Source organism: Camelus bactrianus, chromosome 10 (assembly GCF_048773025.1).
Source record: "Camelus bactrianus isolate YW-2024 breed Bactrian camel chromosome 10, ASM4877302v1, whole genome shotgun sequence".
Lineage (NCBI taxonomy): Eukaryota > Metazoa > Chordata > Mammalia > Artiodactyla > Camelidae > Camelus > Camelus bactrianus.
The window spans coordinates 10,261,614-10,286,582 of NC_133548.1; the positions used below are offsets into that span (position 1 = coordinate 10,261,614).

The 24,969-nt window shown below is 38.7% G+C and overlaps 1 protein-coding gene across 1 annotated transcript; it reads right to left on the reverse strand.

The window, feature by feature from the left end:
• Positions 1–4,357: 4,357 nt before the first annotated feature.
• MS4A5 (membrane spanning 4-domains A5) lies at positions 4,358–24,316 on the reverse strand. The gene is made up of 5 exons (XM_010956492.1): positions 24,164–24,316; positions 18,030–18,158; positions 15,643–15,699; positions 14,511–14,663; positions 4,358–4,471 (listed from the first exon to the last, which is right to left on the reverse strand). Exons 1-5 carry the CDS (start codon positions 24,314–24,316, stop codon positions 4,358–4,360), a joined length of 606 nt encoding a protein of 201 aa, XP_010954794.1.
• Between the last annotated feature and the right edge of the window lie 653 nt (positions 24,317–24,969).

Here is a 24,969-nt window from a genome sequence, read left to right on the forward strand (position 1 = left end):
TTTTACCTCCAAGCCCACCTTTCTCTCCATCTGTCTAGTTTTCTTGTGTCCCCCTCTTTCCAGTCTGGGCTGGAGCCCACTGTGAGATCAAGTGAGGAAATGGAGGGAGCTGGTGGCCAGGAGAGTAAAACATGTGGGATATGAATCAAAGAAAGTTTTGCCCAGGATAGTGCATTCCCTTCCCAACCTCTACGCTCATATGTTGGGTTTTCCATTACTTTTTAAAAATTAAAAAAAAATTTTTTTATTGGAATACAGTCAATTTCCATTACTTTATAATTTCCTTGTCCATTGCTTTGTTTCATTAGAGACCCAGGGTGGTTGTTAGAGAATTGTTTGTCTCATCTAAAGGACTGAAATATGGTAGCTCTGTTGCTGAATCTGAGGTTATTTGTAACTTCTCTCTCATTCTCTCCTATTTCTCCCTCTGCCTCTCTTTCCTTTAAGATGGTCTGGAGTCAGAGGTTTAGAACCAATGGTAAAAGTCATTCTGGGGAGGCTGATTTTGGTGCTACAGAGAAAAAAAAAGCCATCTCCCCACCATTAGAACAGTTCATTCACAGAACAGGCTGCCACTTGAATGGAGAACTTGCTGTCATCAAATATCCACAGGTAGAAGCCATGCGATCACCTCTCACTGATGCTCTGGTGAGGAGGTGGGTGGAGACATACGATCTGCCGTCTGTTTAGGATTCTGGTTGTGGGTCTGTGGGAACCTGCTGAAGTGCTTGGGTGCTTGGTGGTAGGGACAGTAACTACGTAGGGTCTGAGCTGTGGATGATTTTGAGGCCTGAGGTTTGAGTCCAGGATGATGGGTGATTAGGGGAGGGTGCCTTCGTTTTACCAAGTATGAAAGAGGGGTTAGAACTTGGCAAACGTGTGGCATTAATGAGGTTGGATTGGGGTTGGACAACTGGGTTTTTCATATCCTTTTCTCTGTGTAGGTTCTGTTTTTCCCAGGTCTGTCTTGGGGTGTTTGCTACTCTGGTTTTGTAGCCGATGAGATTGTAGGTGGCTCTAAGCTTGAACTTGAAATTATATAAATAAATAAACTTTCACTTTGTCTTTGTCGACTTGGATTGATTGACTGTTCAGTGCTAGACTGTGTTGAAATCCTACTATGATTTGGATTTGTCAGGAGCACTTTATTCCATCTTTTTTTTTTTCCCTCTCTGTAACGTTGGAGCATATTTTATTAGGTCTATCACCACGCATTTAAAATTTGTCTCTCTGAATTAAACCTCGTCATTGTCTCTTGGCCTTCCTGCTTAATGACCTCTTTCTAAAAGTCTACGTCCAAGTTTATCAACTGACCTTTTAATGTCTGCATCATAGGTCTTTTATTCCCCCTACATCCTAACATTCCTGTTTTCTTTTTTTTTTTAATCCTTGAGGCGTTTTACCTTTCTTATGAGAACTACATTCTACATCATAACTGTTTGTTTCCTTGTCTTAGCCATTGGTCTGTATGTCCCTGGAAAGCAGGGCTGGTTTTTCTGATTGCTGTGTTCTCGGTGGTGAGTGAGAGGCCGTGGTCCTGCTCTGGTCCTTTTGCCCATCTGGATTGGGTATCGCAACGCTATCCAGTATCAGGAAGTAATACTATGATGTGTTCCCAACTGTTCAGCAGGGCGTTGGCACCCAGGATCATCTGGTGTGGAAGGGTTTTGGTTTCAAAGAATTGGTAAGGGAGAGGCAGAGGTGAAACGAAAAATCTTATTTTGAAAAATACTGGGTTATATATTGGCAAATCCCAGTGTTGTGTTGTACTTATAAAAATAATTATGACTAAGGAAAATATAAATTTGAGTACTTAGGGGCTTTGCAGTTTATGGGGTCTTCTTTCTGTTTTGAGGGACCACGTTACATTTTACAAAAAGTAACATTAGTTAAATATCTGCTTATATGCCAAGCACTGTTCATATAGCACTGTAGGATTGATTCCATTTATAATTATGGAAACCAGAGTTCAGGAAATGGGGGAAATTGGCTACAAGTCACACAGTAAGTGATAAAATGTGATGTTTAGGAAGCAAGAAAACTTCAATTATACATTTAAAATAAAACCTATAATTTTCTAAGTGATTTTTAAGTTCCAAGCACTCACAGAAGCAGTTCGCAAATGTTTCATTTAAGGCTCACAGTAAATGCATCAGGTAGGTGTTAATGATTACCTTTTAGTGTAGGAAATTTAAAGCTCACAGAAGTTAAATACTTGTTCAGGTCCCCCAGCTTTAAATTGCAAAACTGACATTTAAACCTAGGTCTGACTTAACAGCCCTTACCATTAGGTGATGGGCCACTCACCCTTAAATACATCTCAAACCCCACGTCATCAGAACCTCACTCAGATACCAGATATTTTTCATCAGAACTTCACTCCCCCATCCCCTGTCCTCCCACCTACAGGCCTCTCTCCTTCTAGCTTTTAGCAGAAATGAAAGCCTGCTAGTTTATTTGAGTATGCTAAGTTTTTTTCTATTCCACAAGAAGCGTAGAGTAATGGGATTTGGAGTTTGGAATCTTGATTCAAATCTGGGTTCTAAATCATACTCGCTAACTACTCTGAGCTTCAGTTTTCATGTCTGTGACATGGGCCCATTACATCCATCTCAGAGGGCGGTGGTGACAATTCAGTGAGATGATTGAAATAAGATCTCTAACACTTTGCAGGTATTCAGGCAATGGAAGGCAATATAACATAAGGTAGCTGTTCTCAAAGTCTGGTCTGGGAATCCCCTGGAGTCCTTGAGACTCTTCTAGGGAGTCTGTGACCTCAGAGCAATTTGCATGGTAACACTCAGGCCTTATCTCCCCTTTTGGTGGGTTTATAGGGGTAACATCACAGGCTACAGAACGTGAGACTGAACGCAAAAGGAGCTAAGAGAATCCAGTTGCCTTCCATTAAGTGAGAGAGAAGCGGTGGTTTCCAAACTTTGCTTCACTTTGAAATCACCTGAAATCTTAAAAAAAAGAAAAAAAAATCCATGTCCGGCTCTCAGCACATTCTGATTTAATTAGTATGTGGTGCATTGGGGTTTATAAAATTTCCTCAGGTGATTTGAATGTGCACTAAAGTTAAATGGGGATTTGGTTGGCAGTCTGTACAAAGTTTTTTGTTAAACAAGATGAGTAAGTTCTAGAGAGCTGGTGTACAGCCGAGTATTTATAGTTAATAATACAGCATTGCGCCCCTGAAAACATGTTAAGAGGACAGATCTCACGTTAAGTGCTTTTACCAAAAAACAAAAGTAACAACAAAATCCCACAAAAGAAACAAGGAAAACTTTGGAGGTGATGTTTAGGCTAAGTACCTTGGTTATTACAGTGGTGGCATCGGGACATACGATCATATTCAATGTGTGCAGTTTTTTTTTGTCTATAAACTATAAAGAAAGCTAGGAGATAAAAATAAATGAACATCAAGTAACCTAAAAAAAAAGACATTTGCAAAGCTATCTGTCAGAGCTACTCTCCACACTACATTTTTTATTTTGGAAAATGTAGTTATTTTAATAAAAATGTTACTTGTATTAATGTGTAATGAGTCTTGAATAATTCTTAAGAATGTGAAGGGGTTCTGAGACCAAAAGTTTGAGATACGTTGGTATGTTGGTCCAGTGGGTAAGACCTTGGGATCTGGGATCAGACTACTTGTTGATACCATGACTTTGCCACTGCAGTCTTTGTGACCTTGGGTACATGACTTACCCTCTCTGTGCTTCCGCTTCCTTGCCAGTAAAATGAGTGTACTAATAAAATTTGCCTCTTAGAGTTTTTGTGAGATTAAATGAGGAATACCCCTAAAGCACTTAGCGTGGCGCCTGGAATATTGTAGTGGCTTCCCCCATATTTGTCCTCATCACTGTTGCTATTCTAGTTGTTTTAAGTGACCAGCATTGATGAGTGTAAGATTTGTGGGGCAAGCCATTCTTCCAGCCAACCCATCTTTCCACACAGCAGTGGAACAGGAGCCCCAAGGGAGAGTCTCTTGGAGAATCAGCAGGAGGTGTCTTGGACCTGGTCTCTCCATCCATGTGCTGGGCTTTCGTTCATTTCTCTGTTTGGACAGTGACAACCAACCCTACAGTGCTGTCCTTTTCTTCAGTGAATGCATGACTAACAGAGGAGTTGACACCACGGAGACTGTGTGATTTGGGGAGAGGAGGAGATGGCGCTGCCAAGAGGCACGATGTGTTTTATTAGCTACAATGTTTCCAGACCCCACTCCCTTGAGTCACTTCTCTTTGCCTCCAAGAATCGCCAGCCTCAAGATTATGTTCCTCTTGGCTTTTCCTCACAAGCATAACTCATCGCTCAATAATATTATAACACATCTTTATTCTTGCAGTGCTATTCAACAGCATTCCTCACAATAGTCACTACCGTTAACGTTTCCCCTCAAAATCGAGAAAGACAGAGAAATGACTAGTTCAATAATGCTGAAGGCCATCAGCATAATCAAAATTCCCTGTAACAGAAGAAGAAAAAAAAAGAAGTCACAGTGTTAGCACAGTAATGGCTTTCTGATGACAGAGAGGTGGTGGTGCCCAGGTAAGGACAGCCGCCCCACGTGTCTACAGTGTAACCGAGGCTTAGGGAGCAAATTCGCGGAGGCTCCTGGGAGCACGCAGGCAGTCCAGCAGAGCACACCACAGCATGGAACAGCATATTGTCTTCTTAGAGAAAGTCATCCAAAATCATCTACTTTCTAAATTATATGTAGGAAGTAACTCCGTTTCATAAATACGTACAATACAAAGAAATAATATTTAAAAAGTGGTCTCTTGAAGGAGAAAGAAAAGAAGTTAAGGAAAACACGAAAAAAAAGCAAAAATAGAAAAGGAAGGGGGAGGATACAGCTCAGTGGTAGAGCACATGCTTAGCATGCGCGACATCCTGGGTTCAATCCCCGGTACCTCCATTTAAAAAAAAAAAAATTGAAAACAAAAAAAGAAAAGGAAAGCAAAAAGGGGAAAAAAGAAAACTATGGGCTCAGAAAAAGAGGAACATGTAAAAATAAGCCAATAGTAACTTCTTGTGTCCTTTTTGTCACCACTAAATACCTGTAAAATCTTTCTGTATTTTGACAACTAAGAGCACATATAGGGACACACACCTTGTTAACAGCCCAGAGGCTGCACGCACTAGTGTTTTGCTGGTGAAAGTTTGTTAATATTAATATGGTTAACATTCTATTCTATGACCATATTTGTCTGCGTATTTTGGCTACAGGTTGAAAAGCTTTATCTTAGAGTCCCATAGTATCTCATGGTGTAGTTACCATAATGCATTTATTCTGTAGTGACAGGAAATCATTTATTTCCTCTTTCTTCTCTTCTTTTCTTTTTTGTTTGTTGTTTGTTTTTACCACCCTGAGCAATGCTACAATGCACGTCTTGCACACACACCCGTATACATAGGTGGCCTAATTGCTGTGGGGGTAGCTTCCTGGGCTAAAGGTATGTGTATCTTTCACATAAGTGAATGTTTCCCTGCTTTCCAAAATGGTGGCAGCATTTCACATTTCTACCACTGCACAAGAGCATTCTTCTCACCATTTTCCCTGTCTGTGATCATTTTTATAATTCTTTAATTTTTGCCTATCTAGTGAATGTAAATCTTAATACATTGCTAATTTAATTGGCACTTCCCTGACTACTAATGAATTTGAGCATCACCTGGAGTATGTTTGGCCGCTACATTTGCATTTTTGTAAGCTTCTTCCTCTTAATCTTTTGTTTCTTTTTTTTTGTGTGTGTTCTTGATTTTTTGTCACTTACATTTTTCTCTTTGTATATAAGAACATTACAACTTTGCTGTCACCTACTTTAAAGCTATTTTTCCAATTCTTTTACCATACCAGAGTTTTTATGTAAATATGTGTATTTTACCCCATTTTTGCTTCCTAGACCAGGTATATTCAACATCTTCATCACCCCAGTAAGTTCTCTAGTGTCCCTTCTTGGTTGATCCTCCTGCTCCCTCCAGAAGGAACCACGATTCTGATTCCTAACACCCTTTATTAAGTATGCATGCTAATTTTTGTGTCTGAATTTGTTTGTTGAGTATGATGGATTGACTTTCACCTGTGTTGCTGCATACCTCAGTATTCTGAATACTTTGAATAATCACAGTTTGTTCAGCCACTGTTATTGACAGACATTTGACTTGTTTCAAGCTTTTAACTGTTATGACTAGATTTGCTATAACCATTCTTGTATATATTGCTGAGACATAAAATAAGTCTATATTTAATTTTGTTAAAAGCTACCCAATAGTTTTCCAAGGTGGTTGAACCATGTTACACTCCCACCAAATTGTCTAAGAATTCTGGTTACTTCCCATTCCTGTCAACAATTGGTTTTTCCTGTTCTTTTGATTAAAGATATTCTGGTGTGCATGAGTGGTATCATAATTGTGATTTTAATTTGCAGCTCTTTGGTAACTAATGATATTGAGCACATACTTAACATGCTCACTAGCTACTGGTGTATCTTTCTTTGTGAAGTGCTTGTTCAAGTCTTACTCATTTATTTTTTGGTCTTTTTATTACTGATTTTCAGGAGTACTTACTGTATTCTGGATATGGGTCCTCTGACAGATATATATATATATATTGAGATTGTCTCCCATTCTGTGGCTTGCAGTTTCACTTACTTTTTAAAAAATTGAGATGTAATTGACATAGAACACTGTGTAAGTTTAAGGTGTACAACATGTTGATCTGATACATTCCTATAGTACAATATAATTACCATAGTGTTCGTTAGCTGACCTTCTGTCATGTCACATAATTATCATTTCTTTTTTTGTAATGAGAACATTTGAGATCTAATCTCTTAGCAACATTGAAGTACTGTTAACAGTAATCACGATGCTGTGCATTAGATGTCCAGAACTTCTTCATCTTCTAAATGTAAGTTTATACCCTTTGACTAACATCTCCCTTAATCCCCCTCCTCCAGCCCCTGGTAACCACCATTCTACTCTGTTTCTTTGAATTTGGCTTTTTTAGATTCCATATGTGGTGATATCATACAGTATTTGTCTTTCAATATCTGACTTATCTCACTTAGCATAACGTCCTCAAGGTCCTTCCATGTTGATGCAAATGGTAGGATTTCCGTCTTTCTCACGGCTAAATAATACTCCATTGTGTGTGTGTGTGTGTGTGTGTGTGTGTGTGTGTGTATACATATATATATAAAGAAATATATGTGTGTATATATATATATGGATAAAGAAAATATGGTGTGTATATATATATACACACACACACACACACATATATATATACACACCATATTTTCTTTATCCATTCATACATCAATGGGCAGTTAGGTTGTTTCTAGGTCTTGGCTATTGTAAATATGCTGCAGTGATCATGAGGGTACACATATATTTTTGAGTTAGTGTTTTAGTTTACTTTGGAGAAACACCAGAGTAGAATTGCTGGATCATGTGGTAGTTCTATTTTTAATTTTTTGAGCAATCTCCATACTGTATTCCATAGTGGTGGTGCTAATTTACATTCCTACTAACTGTGCACAAGGGTTCCCTTTTCTTCACATTCTTACCAACACTTGTTATTTCTTATCTTTTTGATAATAGCCATTCTGACAGGTCTGAGGTGATATCTCATTGTGGTTTTGATTTGCATTTTCCTCATGATTGAGCATCTTTTCATGTACCTGTTGGCCTTTTGTATGTCCTCTTTGGAAACAAATGTCTACTCAGATTCTCCACCCATTTTTTAATTGGATTTTTGCTGTTTTTGCTGTTGAGTTGTATGACTTTTCAAAAATTATAATTTAGATATCAGCCCTGTATCAGACGTACTATTTTGTCCTATTCCACAGGTTGACTTTGTATCTTGTGGATGGTTTCCTTTGACGTGCAGAAGCTTTTTAGTTCAATATTGTTCCACTTGTTTATTTTTGCTTCTGTTGCCTTTGCTTTTGATGTCAAATCCAAAAAATCATTGCTAATACCAATGTGAAATAGCTTACTACCTGTATTTCCCTCTAGGAGTTTTATGGTTTTAAGTCCTACATTCAAGTCTTTAATCCATTTTGAGTTTATTTTGGTGTATGATATAAGATAGAGATCCAGTTTTATTCTTTTGCTTATGGCTGTCTGGTTTTTCCCAGCACCATTTACAGAAGAGGTTGGCCTTTCCCTATTGTATATTCTTGATTCCTTTGCCATAAATTAATTGACCGTATATACATGGGTTTATTTTGAGGCTGTCTATTCTGTTCCATTGATCCATCTGTCCATTTTTATGCCAATACCATACTGTTTTGATGACTGTAGGTTTGTAATATGGTTTGAAATCAGGAAGTATGTGTTTTTTCTTCTCAAGATTGCTTTGGCTATTTGTGGTCTTTTGTGGTTCCATACAGATTTTAGAATTTTTTTTTCTGTATTGGTGAAAAATGCCTTTAGAATTTTGGTAGGGATTGCATTGGTTTGCTCTGGGTAATATGGACATTTTAACAATATTAATTCTTCTAATCCATGGGTAGGGGCTGTCTTTCCATTTCTTTGTGTCTTCTTCAATTTCTTTAATCAATGTCATAGTTTTCAGTGTGCTAATCTTTCACCTCCTTGGTTAAATTTATTCTCGTGTACTTTATCTTTTCTGGTGAAATTTTAAATGGGATTGTTTCCTTAATTTTTCTTTCTGATGGTTTGTTATTATTGTGTAGAAATGCAGCTGATTTGTTTATTGATTTTGTATCCTGCAACTTTACTAAATTCGTTTATATGTTTTAACAGTTTTTCTGGTGGAGTATTTAGGGTTTTCTCTATATAATATCATGTCATCTGCAAACAGACAGTTTTACCTCTTCCTTTCTGATTTTGATGCCTTTCTTCCTTTCTCACACCCTCCCTGCCTCCCTCCTTTCCTTCCTTCCTTTCTTCTTTTCCCTTCCCTTCCCTTCCCTTCCCTTCCCTTCCCTTCCCTTCCCTTTCCTTCTCTTTCCTTTTTACTTTCTAATTGTTCTGGTTTTATTGCATAGGACATACACTGTATGACTTTAGCCTTCAGTATTAATCAGTAATTGTTTTATTTATGAATATATAGTCATTTTTGTTGGTATGTGCTATAAAAATATATATTCTGTTGTTGTCAGGTGTAGTAGACTAAATATATCTATTAGCTCTAGTTTCTTATTTTTGATGATATCATAAGCATTCAGACCAAACTCTACAGTTCTTCAAACATTTACCCCCTTCTCAGGTAAAACTAAAGCCCTTAGCAAACACAGATAGCAAAAACACCATTTGCTTCCTTTTCTACTTGTATGTTAATATTGTCTGGCATTTTGAATACTTTATTTTTAAGCCCAGTATGTATGTATTATTACTGTGTTATACAAGCAGTATTCGCTAGTATTTGTCCACATGTTCTTCACTGCATCTCATTGTGCTATCATTTCCCTTCTATTTGGGGTTCATCTTTTATTATTCTTCTAATGTGGGTCTATAGGAGACAGACTGAGTTTTTTTAATCTCTGAAAATTCTTTATTTCACCTTCATCCTTGTAAGATAGTTTAATGGACATTGATAGGTTATTGGTTGGCAGTTGTTTTATTCAGTACATTGAAGACGTAGTTCTACTGTCTTCTGTTTTTTTATTGTTGCTTTTTGGAAGTTAGCTGTTAATCCAATTGCTTCAGCTTTTTTCTTTTTAATTTTCAAAGTCTTTAATTCTTTTTGGTTTTAGTTACAATTACTGAGAATTGAGAAATGAAACCATGATTTGAAAAATACCTGTACCCACCAAATTGATAAAGTGCACCAAAGCATGGCGTGTAAGACTACTATTTAAGTTCAAGGTTTTAAAGTAAGGTTTTTCAGAGCCTTATTATTATTCAGGATAAGACCACAGAGAACTGTTTCAATGGCAATTTTATGTTAATTCATGTTTTCCAAAAATAAGACCGTTGACTGTCTCAGCAACTATTCTGCTTTGCAAATTTAACAAGTTCCTTCCTAGACTACTGTTACTCTCCCCTAAAGCCACCTTATGACTAACTCCAGCTGGGAAACCCTATTAGTACACTTCCCTGTTTTCCCCTATTGAGCCTGACACTCTGTGCTCTCTCTTGCTTAGCAAATCCAATACATTCAGTTTTTAATTGTCAAAGATTTTCCTAGTGGTCTTTGAAGGTGCCAGGCAGTCATGGAGGCCCCAGAGAGGTCTAGCCAGAACCCTCACCACTATGATCCTGGTCTTTTGATTCATCTAGTGCCTCTTCCACGGGATCCCTGTGATATCCTCCCTGTCGGGTGTGCACGGCCGTGTTGGTGAGGTGAGTATAGCACTGCTCATTGATCAGGGTTTATTTATTTGTCCCAGGAATCTGGTCTCCCAGGACTTTTTCATTACCTCTTCAGATTTGTTGTTTTCTTTTTCCTTAGTGAAGGCCTGCCAAAGCTTTGCCATTAACCATCCTGTCTGCCTATCTGCCTTTTATCTATATTTTTGTGTTTCTATGAGAATAAGTGACAGGATAGGAGTCATTACAGATTTTGTAATTCTGTCTTCTTAGCCAGCCACAGGGACTAATAAATAAAAGATCTCTTTGACCAAAATCCATTCTGGGACCAACTGTCTTGGTTTACTCATTAAAATCTCCTAACAACTTTTTAAAGTCTTGTCTATATGTGAGAAATTTCTGTTGGAGAGATTCTTTTTCACATTTTTCACCTGTCAGAAGCAGCTGATTCCTTATGTCAGCAGGCAGAGGTGGATTTTCCAGAGTTCTCATTCTTCCTAACATCTTCTCACTTCCTGTTTAGTCGTTGACTAAATCCTCAGAAATTAATTCTGTGTTATGTTTCAGTGCATGATTTGACCCCCGTGCTGATCATACTGATTATTTAATAAACTTGTCAGTATTGTCCGCTAGCAGATATGGACTACTTTCCCTTGACAACTGTTTATCATTCTTGGTCACCTTGGGCAGGAGACTAGTTATTTTGGAAACATCATCTGAGAAAGAGTACACTTGAGCCTTGTTAGGTAAGATCTTACTAAAACCACCACCACTATCACGTACTTATTACTGACCTTAAGCTGCAGTCCTCTGGAAATTCTCCAGAAGTAAGTGGTCCAAAAGATAGGACAGCTGACAGATAAAGTGGCCCAAGCTCCTCAGAGTTAGCAACTAAGCTGGTTCCACTCAAGACTATTGGAACCAAGCTACCTCCCCTCAAAATGGCAGATGCCATTGATGGCCATGTGCTTATCCTCTTGGCCGTTTTCTCTTCTCTGTGGTACTTCAAGGTGGTAGATTATTGGTAGACGACCATACTAAAGTGGTACCACCAAGACAGTCTTCCTTGAAAATTTGTATTGTTGTATTTCTTCATTCACTCTTGCTGACAATAAAGGACAAACTCCTAGGAAGACACAAACTATTGAAATCCCAAAGAAATAGAGAATCTCAATATACATATAACAAGTAATTTTATAACTTCCTACAACGAAAAACTCAGGCTAAGATGACTTCACGGGTGAATTCTTCCAAATTTTTATAGAAAATTTAATACCATTACTTCACAAAATCTCCCAAAAAGTCTAAGAGGAAAGCATATTTCCCACTTCATTCTGTAAAGCCAGTATTAACCAGTCACAAAAATCAAAGACATCACAAAAAAGGACAACTACAGACCAACATCCCTTATAAATATGTATGCAAAAATCTTTAACAAAATACTAGAAAACTGAATCCAACAACATTCAAAAGGGATTATGCACCATGACCAAGTGGGATTTAACCCAGAAATGTAAGGTTTATTTAAGATTAAAAAAAACAATGAAATATACCATATATCAATAGAATAAGGATAAAAAAATATGATCATCTCAATTAATATGAAAAACGCATTTGAAAGTCTCATAGTGCGAGAAAGTATGGAAATGCTAAAACAGACAGCTCCCCTCCCCCACAACACACAGAGGTAAGTCAAAGGGCCACAGGAGCCAACTAAAAGAGTTCCCAATGGCTACAACTGAACAATTTACACAACAAAATAGTTTTAGATTCCAACCCAAAGTGTAAAATAAATACCTATAAATCTGTAATGAAATAAATACATGATTGAATACATAAGTGAATAAGTAAGTAATTAAGTAGAAGGAGAATAGGCAAATTTCCTATTTAGAAGAATTTCAAATAATTTACGTGGATACTCTATCCTCAAGGAGTTGGAGCCTGACTCCCTACTCCTTAACTGTTGGTTGCACGTAGTGACTTCATACAAAGACTATGATACAGAACGGGTTGGGGGTGGAAACAATAACTTAAGATACAGATATATTCAGTTTATGAACATTTGTTAAACTGTACACTTAACTCAGAGTTTTAAAAGTTAAAAAAAATATGTCGAACACCGTCTTTTTGTAGACACCCTCCTACAAAGGCTTCCAGATAAGCATAAACCCATACCCTGGAGGTCCCTGTCATCCTTCCTTCCAATTATTATCCCTCAGAAGATAACTCCACTATTCTAATTGGTTTTTTTTTCTTTAAAGATAATCCATCTTTTTCCACTGGCTGTTTCCAACTTTTCTTTTATCTTTTTTTTTCTACATTTTCCTTGTAATGTGTCAAGGTGTCTGGGATTCACTGGGCTTCTTGCATATGTGGTCTTATGCTTTTCATTGGTTTAAAAATCTATCATTTTCTCTTTCTCCTTCTCTCTGTAAATATTGTAGACTTTTTCACTGTATATTTTATATCTCTTATTCTCACTTCTGTATTCCTTGTCTCCATGAAATATGATTCATTCTGATCTATCCAGTGTGTAGTATCAAATATGGCACCAAATTTGGTAGGAGTTTCTTGAGATTGTTGGACGTTCTTCCCTCCAAATAGCCTTTGGTTTTGCTTTTGTTGGGTGCTAAGTACATCAAATATCAAGACCAAATTCAGGCTCGACCATTCTTGGCTCACCCAGTTTATGTTATCAAATGTTAACACCCCAGTTGGGGTGGAGGGTGGGAGGAGGTTGTCATGGGGTCTGATATGGGGCCATGATTTCTCAAGGACTTCTCTCTTTCTTTTTTCACTCTGTTCATCAAGCTGCCTCTGCTGTTATGAGGCAGAGTACTTTGTCTTTTTGCCCTTATCTGAAGAGTGCAGTAATCTTTCAACAACCCAGTGCAATGTTGGGAATGTCTTTTCTAGGTCTTTCTACCTTGAGTGGACTCTGGGCTGTGGCTTCTTTTTCCTTCATTACCCATAAGCTGGGAGTCGGATTCCAAAAGCGCAACACTGACAAATGGCCTCAAGGCATAAGCAGCTTTGTTGCTCCTTGGTGGCCCACTGACAGATTCTAGGTTAGGCTTTCTTGTAACAATTGATCTAGGAGTTCCAGTTGACTTTTCAGCTCTTCAGTGCTTTTAAGGTGTTAAAAATTTTTTTAACGTAGTTTTTTTTTATTATTGAAATATATTTAATTTACAATGTTGTATGAGTCTCTGGTGTACAGCATAGTGATTCAGTTATACATATATTCTTTTTCATATTCTTTATCATTATAGATTATTACAAGATATTGACTATAGTTCTCTGTGCTAAACAGTAGGACCTTGTTGTTTATCTATTTTATATATAGTAGTTTGTATCTGCAAATCCCAAACTCTTAATTTATCTTCCCCACCACCCCGCTTCCCCCTGGTAACCATAAGTTTGTTTTCTATGTCTGTGAGTCTGTTTCTGTTTTGTAGATAAGTTCATTTGTGCCATTTTTTATGTGACATTTTGCTTTGTTTTCTCAGGAGGGTTGCTCCAAATAGCTCAATTTACGATTACCAGTCTATCTTCTTTTCTGCTCAGCTTTCTGTAGTTCTGGTACACCCAAATACTCCATATTACTTAGAATGTGCCATATGAAATATTTTTCTTCTATTAAGACCTCGTTTTCCTTAGGTGATTAGTTTTCAGCTTTCTCAGTAATTTTTGATGGGTCTTGTTGGCTAACTTTTTCCTCTTCATGTAGACTCATATCTTGTACATTCCTTTATGCTCATTTTAGTGGTATTTTGGAAAGAGCAGAAATAAATGCATATTTTCAATCTACCATGTTTTATCAAAAGTCCAGTCTAAATATTAAAACGAAAACCAAAACCATAAAAATACTCCATACATGATTCTAATGTACATCTGGGGCTTTGAACCATTACCATACTGCTATTCCTGCATTTTTCTTTTAGTATATCACTGTCTTTTGATTATATTTACTGGTGTGCATGTTTCATCTCCACTACTCATCTGTGAATTCCTAAAAGTGGGGGTTATAGTGTATTTATTTTTCAGTTTCACAATGCCTGATGTAATGTCTGTCAGGTACTGTGATTTCTGTAAATGTTTGTGAATAAAAGAAAATACATGTGTCTGCAGCATTATTTGGATGGTACTGATTGGGTGCTAGTAAGTCTTCATGATTACACCTGTTACTCCTCGCCCCCCAAATGCAGGATACTTACAATGAATAGGGTGGTAATCGCCTGACACTGACTGGCTTCTTCAGAATAGCCACAAAAGTAGTGTTGATCTAGAATGAAACCAAATGTGAGGAGGATGATTCCAGCTGTTGCTGCCAGGGCACTGAGACAGTTCATTGTTCGACTCATCGTCACCTGAAAGAAAATAAGAACATAAGGCAGTGACTCAGCCCCGCTGTGGAAGCAGTGGAAGGTGGGGAAACTGGACAGCAGGATTTTAGTCCCAATACTGCAGGGCCTCGAAGCAGCTGTGTGAGCTGTGTGATCTTATATGAGTCACTTTACCTCTCTGGGCTTCAGGTCCTCATCCACAGAAATGAGAAGATCCAGTGAATTTTAATAGCCCTTCCATTCCCCGCCCCGCCACTGTGTCTAAATTAGCTCCCATTTAAATGTGGGTGGGGCGCACTCTGGACAAAAGAGATATGCTTAGGGGTTGGCTACATTACATTGTATTTTGATGCTCTGGTAAAAAGTCATGATCTGTTTATATTTTTGTTTCATGACTCTGCTTAATTAAGCATCATATTTCTTTGCAATCTTTATTTCTTCCTGAAACCACCAACCCACAGGAGATGTCTTTTTCTGAAAATAATTTGTTGGCCTATTAATGAACAGTGAATGTCTTTGATTCTTTGAGCAAAGTAAAAATATTCTGCTTATAACTCACTGGTAAGTTAAAATTTGTGTTCATTAATGCTGTATTACTTATTTTGAGCTTCTGCTTACAACGTGGAATTAGGTTGTCTACACAGCGTGCCTATCATATGAGTCAAACCAGTGCCTGCCAAAGTGTCGAGTGTGCAGTAGGTACCAAAAATACAGAAAGAATGAAAGGGAGTTCCTGGAATATTGAGTCATCCTGGAATACCAACTGGATGACTAACTTGGACAAATCATTTATTCTCTGCCACAGTGTCTAAGAATTAAACTAGATGACTCTTCTGGCACTAATGCTTTAAATTCTATGAGAAAAAGAAGCAAACGCTATTGGTTGGTATCAGTACTTGACAGTGGAATTAGAGTGGCTTACTGATTTTCCAAATTCATGTTCAAGGCTAGAATGCAGTATTTCAAAGTTATGCATTTTTAGTAGAGGGGCCATATAACTCACCAGAGTTTCTGTGGTTTTTCTTTCCAGTGCAACTAGAAAAGCTCCAGAATTAATGAACTGTTAAGAAAAATAAATATCTTAGTGATGGACATGGTTAGCTGATGTTGAACAATTTCTCGCAGATTAGACCTCTACCTGCTTTCTTTCCCACACCCTTCTTCCAAGTTCACATCATCCTCCGGACAGTGAGCAGGGTGAGATGCCTTGTATGACTGTCCACAAACGCACAGTGGACAAAATTCTGGACCTGAAATTTGTTTTAGTCTTACCTATTTATTCGGACATGAGAATTTTGTTTTTAACCTTAGTGGGCTTCAGTTTTCTCATCCATCCTCCTTTTACAGCTACTGTGAGAAATCACAGCATCAAAGCTACTCAGCTTTGACGTCCTGAGAAACTAGTGTCAAGTCAGCTTACAACCAATCAGGTTGGATTCCATCGTTCTTAAAAGAAACCTCCTTCACACCCACCTGCGGTCCATTGTGTTCTCTTGGGTGAGAGCATCGGTGGAGCTGTGGCAAGTATGCTGGAAACTGGAAAAAATCCCAGTAAGCTTCACGGAGGCGAGTCATACTTGGTAGCTCCATTGTGTAGTAGAAACTTCCAATCTGATTACAGCACATCCATTTTAAAATTTCTAATCCTTTGACTGGCATTTTTGAGCTTCATCCCTCCACTCACTCTGTGTGCTGAACTCAAAGTTCTCAGAAGAGAAGATGTTCTCCCACCCCTTCAGCCCTTTTGCCCATGTTTCTCCTTCGGCATCAGCAAGACATCCCTCCCCCTTACACCCAGATCTTCCCCCTCTCTTCCTCTGTGTGTGTCCTCACCTGATTAACCACGCCTCCTTTAAGACTCAGTCAAGCTGGAAATGTGTCTGGGGAACCTCACCTCTGTGCTGTGGCATCTTCCTGTAGAGGTAGCTGTGTGTCCCTCTGTCACCACTCACCACACCACATGGTAACTGTCTAATACTCTCAGCTGAGACCTTGAGACCAGGGACTGCCCTTCTCTGAATCCCCACATGCTGCCCATTCTCTGCTCTGAGTCTGATTCTCCGATACTAAAACAGATGCTAAAACAATGTTCATTGAATGTGATTAAGTAAATGCTTCTGTGCAGCTCAGAGGTCCATCTAAGAAGCCTTCCCTGCTTCTTCACTTCTTAAAGAGTAAACTGATCCTTCATCTCTGCGTATATAAGCAGATATCACGTATCGATTACCTTGAAATGACCTGTTTGCATATTTTCATTCTTGCTAGACTTGAGAGCCCTTTGAAGGAAGGGCTCATGCAGTATTATTCTCCTCTGTTTGTTTTTCTCCCCAGTTTTATTGAGATATAATTAACATGGAACATTGGATAAGTTTAGGGTGTAGAGCATAACTATATGACTTACATATGTCATGAAATGATTACCACAATAAAGTAGTAAACATTCATCCATCATCACACATAGGTACAAAAAGAAAAAAGGAAAAAGAAAGCAAAACAAGAAAAAATTTTTTTTCCTGGGGATGAGGACTTTTAGGATCTACACTCTTAAAACATTTCCTCTTATCACTGCAACACTGTTAACTACAGAATCACGTCATACATTACATTTTTAGTACATAATTTATCTTATAACTGGAAGTTTGTGCCTTTTGACCACCTTCATCCAGTTCCCTCCCACCCCCTGTAATGACAAATCGGACCTCTTTTTTAGATTCCACATGTAAGTGACATCATATGGTATTTGTCTTTCTCTGTCTGACTTATTTCACTTTGCATAATACCCTCAAGTTTCATTCATGTTGTCACAAGTGGCAGGATTTCCTCATTTTTTAATGAATGAGGAATATGTAAACTCTATATATATCTCACAGCTTCTTCATTCATTTGTCCACTGACGGATTGTTGTTTCCATGTCTTGGCTATTATAAATAATTCTGCCATAAACATGGGAGTTCAGATATCTCTTTGACATAGTTTTTTTGTTTCTTTTGGATATATTCCCAGAAGTGGAATTTCTGGATCATATGGTAGTAATTTTTTGTGGTAACTCTATACTGTTTTCCATAGTGAGGGCCCATGTATTAGTAACCTTTGGAGCCTCATTGCCTTTCTCTGTGTATCTGGCTTATAATAAATAGTCACTCATTTCAAATGAAATGAATGGACAATTATGTAAAATCTCAAAGAAAGATTCCCAAAGGAACCTCAAGACCCAGTGATTGAATACAAGTAACTCTGATGAATTAAATTCATCAGAAATAATTTCAACAAGGTAGAATTTTAATTTTTCAAAGCATGTCATACAACTGGATGTAGCTCATTTCATTATTAAGAACTCCCTAATATCCCTATTGGCACGGCTTCAGACTGAACTTGAGTGACTCTACTCACCAGAACGGAGCTCCAGAATGGATATCCTGAAACAAATATAAAGGGGAACCTTGGGTATGGGTTTTCAAAGGTGAAAAGTAAAATGATTCCAAAAGAAAAGTTCATCAGTCCGAACAGGATCTGGATAGTCTGTAAACAGAGGAAAAAGTCATGGTGAGGAAAAAGCAAAATGGTGGGTTTCCTTTTGGAAAATTTAGATCTCCTTTTGGTTAAAAGGATCTGGCAGTTACTCTATTTTATAAAAAAGGGAAGGATAGTAGAAACTTCTTTATGATGACAGTAGAAGCTTCTACAGGTAGTTTCTTGACCCCTTTACCTGGTATTTGGTCTTAGGTAAAATGTTCTGAATCACTGTACCTGAAAATGTAATCCGTGGACTGGCAGCATTAGGATCACCTGGGAATTAGAAATGCGAACTACCGGGCCCCGTCCTGTACTTACTTCGTAGGATCTCCAGGGTGAGGCTGAGAAGTCTGTGTCTTAAACTCTCCAAGCATCAGGGAAATACAAATGAAAACCACAAAGAGGTATCGCCTCGCATCTGTTAGAATGGCTATCCTCAAAACGACGAGATAGCAAGTGCTAGTGACGATGTGCAGAAAAGGGGGCATCATTGGTGGGAATGTATCAGTATGGAAAACAGTATGGAGATTCCTCAAAAAATGAAAAATAATACAACCACATGACCCAGCAACCCCACTTGTGAGTACATATCCAAAGGAAATGCAATCATTATTTCAGAGAGCTATCTGTGCTCTCATGTTCATTGCAGCATTATTCATCATAGGCAAGACATAGAAGCATTCTAAGTGTCCATTGACAGATGAATGGATGAAGAAGATGTGGTGTATATATAATGGAAAATTTTTCAGTTGTAAAAAAGAAGGAAATACTGTCGTTTACAGCAACCTGGATGGACCTTGTGGGCATTATGCTAAGTGAAATAAGTCAAAAAGAAAAGATAAGTACTGTATGATCTTTCTAAAATCATTGAACTCACAGAAATGGAGAGCAGAATGGTGGTTGCCAGGGACTGTGGGGCGGGGGACATGGGGAGATGCTGGTCAACGGGTGCAAACCTCCAGTTACAGGTTTTGGGGTCTCAGGTACAGCAAACAACAGCACAGTAATTATGTGAGGTGAAGGATGTGATAACTAACCTTATTGTGGTAAACATTTCGCAGTTTATACATGTATCAGATCATCACATTGTACGCCTTAAACTTACACAGTGTTTAATGTCAATAATATCTCAACTAAAGCTGGAAAATAAAGCCCTCCAGTTCTTTCGCATATACATGGTTTGAGAAACACTGAATTCCAAATCATCGTTCCAGCCTGGCCTCAAGCAGAAGTGAACTGTCAGAAAATCCTTCTGTGGACAGCCAGTCCTCTGAGCCCATGGAGGTACTGTCACCTCCCTGGACCCAGAGCACTCCCCGTCTTTTCTACTTTTTGTCTGGTTTTTCTCCCTTTGCCACACTCGTGATGCCTTACAGCACCCAGCTGTGGTTCGACGACTGCTAGGGAAGGTTGATGAGAATGACGTGAATGGTGGTACACGATGTCTGAGTCTATGTCCCCGCCTTCTGTTATTGTCAGTCCACCTTCTCAGTCATTCTTACTTGTTCCCATAGCAGCGGTCCCCTTTAAGTAGGTGAGTTGTAAATGATACCATTTCCCTCCACTCCAGACCCACGTTGTCAGCTCTCATCAGACACCCCCGCTTGACTGTCCTGCTACCACCTTGTATTCAGTATGCTCAACAAGTTCGCTTTTCTCCCTTTAAACCTTGCCTTCTTTCTACCTTCTCTGTCTTTATTTTTAGCTCCATCTTTTTCTTAGGCTTGAAGCCTTAAGGTCAACTTCTGTCCTTCTAATGTCCTTTGATCCCCAACAATAAAAAAGTAGTAAAGCTTTCCTCTTCCCTTTCCTTGCAAAATCATAAATGTTTGGCTTTTTTTTCCTTTCATTTTTTTCCATTGTGACCAATGCTGGGGCACTTGTTTCATGTACCCTAAGCCCCTCCCGTGTGTCAATACAGATGTTCCCGGCCTTTCTCCAGCTACAGTTGACAAGTTTCAAAGAAGCTGGATGAGGAGAGCCCAGCCCCTTGTCTTCCCTTCTTGAGAGAGTTCTCAAGGTGAGCACACATTCTCTTCCGCTTCTTGGTGCCCTAAACCTTCTAGGAATAAATACCGCTCTTGTAATGGGGAAGCCTGATAGTTGGGGAATACATTCAGCTCAGTAGCCACTACCCATTCATCTAAATGGTTACAATTGCCTTCTGACTGGCCTTTCTGCACCAGCCTCCTTAGTCTCTATTCCAGCGTTGTGCCAGTGTTGAAGTAAGACTGTAAAACAGAACTTCCATCCAACGTTGTTTGAAACATAGCTCCCCCATCTAGTGGTCATCAAATTCACTCAGAGAAGTGTGCAAGAAATGATTTCTAGCCCCCCACCCCTTCAGAATTGCAGTTCAGTACTTTTGGAACGAGGCCTGGGGACTTGATACATATTTTATAAAGCTCCTTAGGTCATTTTATTGACTTTACAGATCAGAAACTACTTGTCTCCATTCTGAAACTTAAGTAAGGAAGGAATGTAGGATTCTTGGCAATCAGGCCTCCAAAATACCTTCCTGTTGTTTTCCCCCCACCCCTTAGTATTTTTTTGTATTTATTGACATCATGGTGAAATATACATAAAATTTACCATTTTATTTAAATTAACAATCTTTATTTTTGAAAGGAGTTTTAGGCTCACAGGAAAATCAGGCGGAAAGTACAGAGGATTTCCATATGTCCCCTGCCACATTCCTTCATATCCTCCCCCAACTCTCAGCAGCCCCTGCCAGAGGGAGGGGTACATGTGTTACGACTGGTGAGCCAGCACTGACACATCATTGTCAACCAAGGTCTGTAGTTTACACTAGTCTCCACTCTTTGTTTTGTATTCTGTGGGTTTTGGCAAATGTAAAATGACATGTATCCACCATTATAGTATTGTACAGAATAGTTTTCTGCTGTAAAATATCCTCTTTTCTCCACCTAATTTATCCCACCTTCCCCTCTTCATCTCCTGGAAACCACTTATCTTTTTATTGTCTCTATATTTCAGCTTTTCCAGAATGCCATATGCTTGGAATCATGTGGTTGGTAGCCTTTACAAGCTGGCTTCCTTCACTGAGCCATGTGTGTCTAAGCGTCCCCCGTGTGCCCTCACGGCTTAATGGCTCGTTTCTTTTTAGGGCTGAGTAATAGTCCATTGTGTGGATGTACCACGGTTGATTTAATCCATCCTGTTTGTTTCTTATTTTGTATTTTTTAATCCTCTCACACCTTTTAAGCCTAGCTTGCTTTCTGCCAGCTCTCCTTTGCCGTCCCCAAGCCATGCTGCCGTGAACTCTTGTTCATGGTTCTTTCTTCATCTAGAACATTGCACCTCCCTCCACTCCCTCGTTAAATTCCATCTCTTCTTCAGTGTTCAGACTTGCCATGATGCTGTGTCATCCCTTTTAGCAGGAAGTAACTGTTTCCTCTCTGGTTTCTGCCACCCCATCACCACCACTATCTGTGGCTGTTAGTAGATACTGCATTGAGATGTAGTTATTAATATTTTCATTTCATTGACTTTAAATTATGTGTTTACTCTCCTCAGTGAGAGAAACTAGATTGTATTTATTTCTCTAACCCCACTAGTGGTTAACATAGTTTCTTGCACATGGTTCAATACATATTTGTTAAAATATTTTGCACTCTTTAGCAGAAGTTTGCCTACCATAATATTTGAATAGATGCTAAAGCAGTTTAGACTGATGGCCCTGTTCTGCATGTCAGTGGGCCATCTTTCTCTGTAAATCTGTTTTTTTTTTTTTTCCTGAAAAAAAATTTCTTTCTATTTTCCATTCTCAGAGGCTGGAGATAAAAACGATAGATATTTTCTAAGATATGGGCAGTATTATAGCCTCAAACATACCTGGAATTCTGATGTTGTCTGAAAGGAGGATTGGTAAATAAAATATAATTAATATTAATGAAGTGGATAGATGGATGAATGGGTAGATGAGGAGTTATGGTACTAAGAGGAATTTCTGTAAAAGCCTCACACAGAAAAATACCATATCATGTTGTCAAACTGAAGTCTGATTTTTCACTGGGAAAATATAAAACCACAGAACTCAGTAACCCAGGGTGTAGAATTTGGTCTGTTGACTTTTATTTGGTTTTCTCTTTCCTTTCTTTTTTCCTGAACTTGACTGGAAAAAATCTTATCAGTGGTCAGTTTGAAGATTCTTACTTTGATGGTCACTTTTAAGAGCCTAGGGACCTTGGCTTATTCATTTAATATTTTCCTTTCCATAGAAGCATGTAAATCATTGATATAGAAATGTGATACACACTTCCCGAACTGAATGGGAATAAAAGTTGGAACTACCTTAAAGCATTGTACTGTAAAATACAAGAAGTCTGACAGCCTTCCTTTAATCCTTTCTATCTCCTTCCCCTTAGTTTCAAAATGCCAGTTTTCCCTTCTAAGGTGATCCATACCCACCCTAATCTCCTTATCAAATGACCACTTGGCCACACTTTTCGTGTTGTCTTCCCAACACTCTCAGTTTTTGCAATATGGATAGGCTGAGAATTTTCCAAATCTTTTAGTTCTGGTTACCTTTTGCTTAATATTCAAGTCATTCCTCTCCTTGCATTTTACTGTAAGCAGTCAGGAAGAGCCAAGCCACTCCTTTGACACTTTACTCAGTATCACTAATTACCAGAGAATTGCACATCAAAACTACAATGAAGTATCACTTCATGCCAGTCAGAATGGCCATAATTAAAAAATCCACAAACAATAAATGCTGGAGACCGTGTGGGGAAAAGGCAGCCCTCCTACACAGTTGATAGGAATGTAGCTTCGTATAACCATTATGGAAAACAGTATGGAGATTCCTTAAAAAACTAAAAATAGACATCATATGATCCAGCAATCCCACTCCTGGGCTTATATCTGGATGAAACTCTAATTCAAAAAGATGCATGCATCCCAGTGTTCATAGTAGCACTATTTACAATAGCCAAGACATGAAAGTAACCTAAATGTCCATCAACAGATGACTCAATATAGAAGATGTGGTGTACACACACACACACACACACACACACACACACACAATGGAATGCTACTTAGCCATAAAAAATAATAAAATAATGCCATCAGCAGCAACATGGATGGACCCAGAAATCATCATTTTAAGTGAAGTGATCCAGAAGAGAAAGAAAAATACAATATGGTATCACTCATATATGGAATGTAAATAAATGACACAAATGAAATTATTTATAAAACAGAAACAGACTCACATACATAGAAAACAAACTTAAGGTTACCAGGAGGGAAAGGAGAGGGGAGTAGAGGGGATAAATTGGGAGCTCTGAATTAGTAGATACTAACTACTATAAATAAGATAGATAAGCAACAAGGTCTTACAGTATAGCATAGAGAACTATATTCAATACCTTATAATAGCCTATAATGAAAAAGAATATGAAAAGAATAAATATATGTATGTAACTGAATCACTATGCTATACACCAGAAATTAACACAACATATAGACCAACTATATTTCAATTAAAAAAAAAGTCTTCTAGCCTCTACCCATTACCCAGTTCCAAAGATGATTCTACAGTTTTAGGTATTTGTTATAGCAGCACCTCAGTTCTTGCCAATTTCTGCTGTCTTGGTCAGTTCAGATTGCTATAACAAAGTACCATAGACTTGTAAGCAACAGAACTTTATTTCTTACAGTTCTGGAGGCTGGAAGTCTGAGATCAGAGCATCAGCATGGTCAGATTTTGGTGAAGACCCTCTTCCAGGTTGCAGAGTGCTGACTTCTCTGTTGTATCCTCACATGTTGGAAAGAGAGCTAGCTAGCTTTCTGACCTCTTCTTATAAGGGCACTCATCCCATTCATGAAGGCTCCACCACCATGAACTAATTACCTCCCAACGGCCCCACCTCCAGATACCATCACATTGGGATTATGGTTTCAAATATGAATTTTGGGAATAGCAAACATTAAGCCCATAATATACCCTCAGTCGGGTCTACATTGGGGCAAATCTTACTTACCCCTAAGATTTTCATTTTTTTAGTAAGTCGTTTTGGAAAGGGCATAATAGAGTCATAGGTTGTGGCTGTATGGTCCGTTGACTGAAATTCGGGAACAGTGATCTCTGGAGGAAATACCAGAAACACAGGGCTGTGTGCAGTGTTTGAATTCATGATGGTGTCGTTGATATTTTGAGGTGAAAATCTGCTTTGGTTGATGCTTCCGTCTAGATCATGTTCTCCTGTACCAAGGCTGTCTGGAGCACAGGCATTGTTGTGCCTTGTCTTGGAATTATAGAACCATCGAGTCACAGAGTCATGGAATCTCAGGGCTGGTTGAGATCTCAAGAAGGTTAGTGAGTAAAAGGCCCTGAACTGGGGGTCGGAGGACCTGACTGGTGGTCCTGATTCAGTCAGGAACTCACCCTAACCTTGGGCAAGTCACACCCTCCCTCTTGGTTTCAGCCTCCTTATGTATCCGTTGATCTTGTTGGACTAGGTGATCTGTAAAGACATTTCAGTTCCCAAATAAATGAGTATTTTGAACATTTGACCGTGCTGACAGTTCTGTGGGTTCTGTGGGTGGTTCTGCTGGTCCAGCTCAGCTCAGCTCTACCAGGGTTTCTCATGCATCTGTGGTTAATGAGAGGAGTGCCCAGAGCTAGGTGATTTCGTGTGGCCTCAGTCACGCATCTGACTGTTGGCAGACTCTTGATTCTCCTCTGATGCACCAATGTTTCTCAAAAGTCTGCTGACTCATGTGTGCTAAGGTCCCAATGACCTAAACAAATGGCATAGACAACCCAGATTCAAGGGGTAAGAAAAAA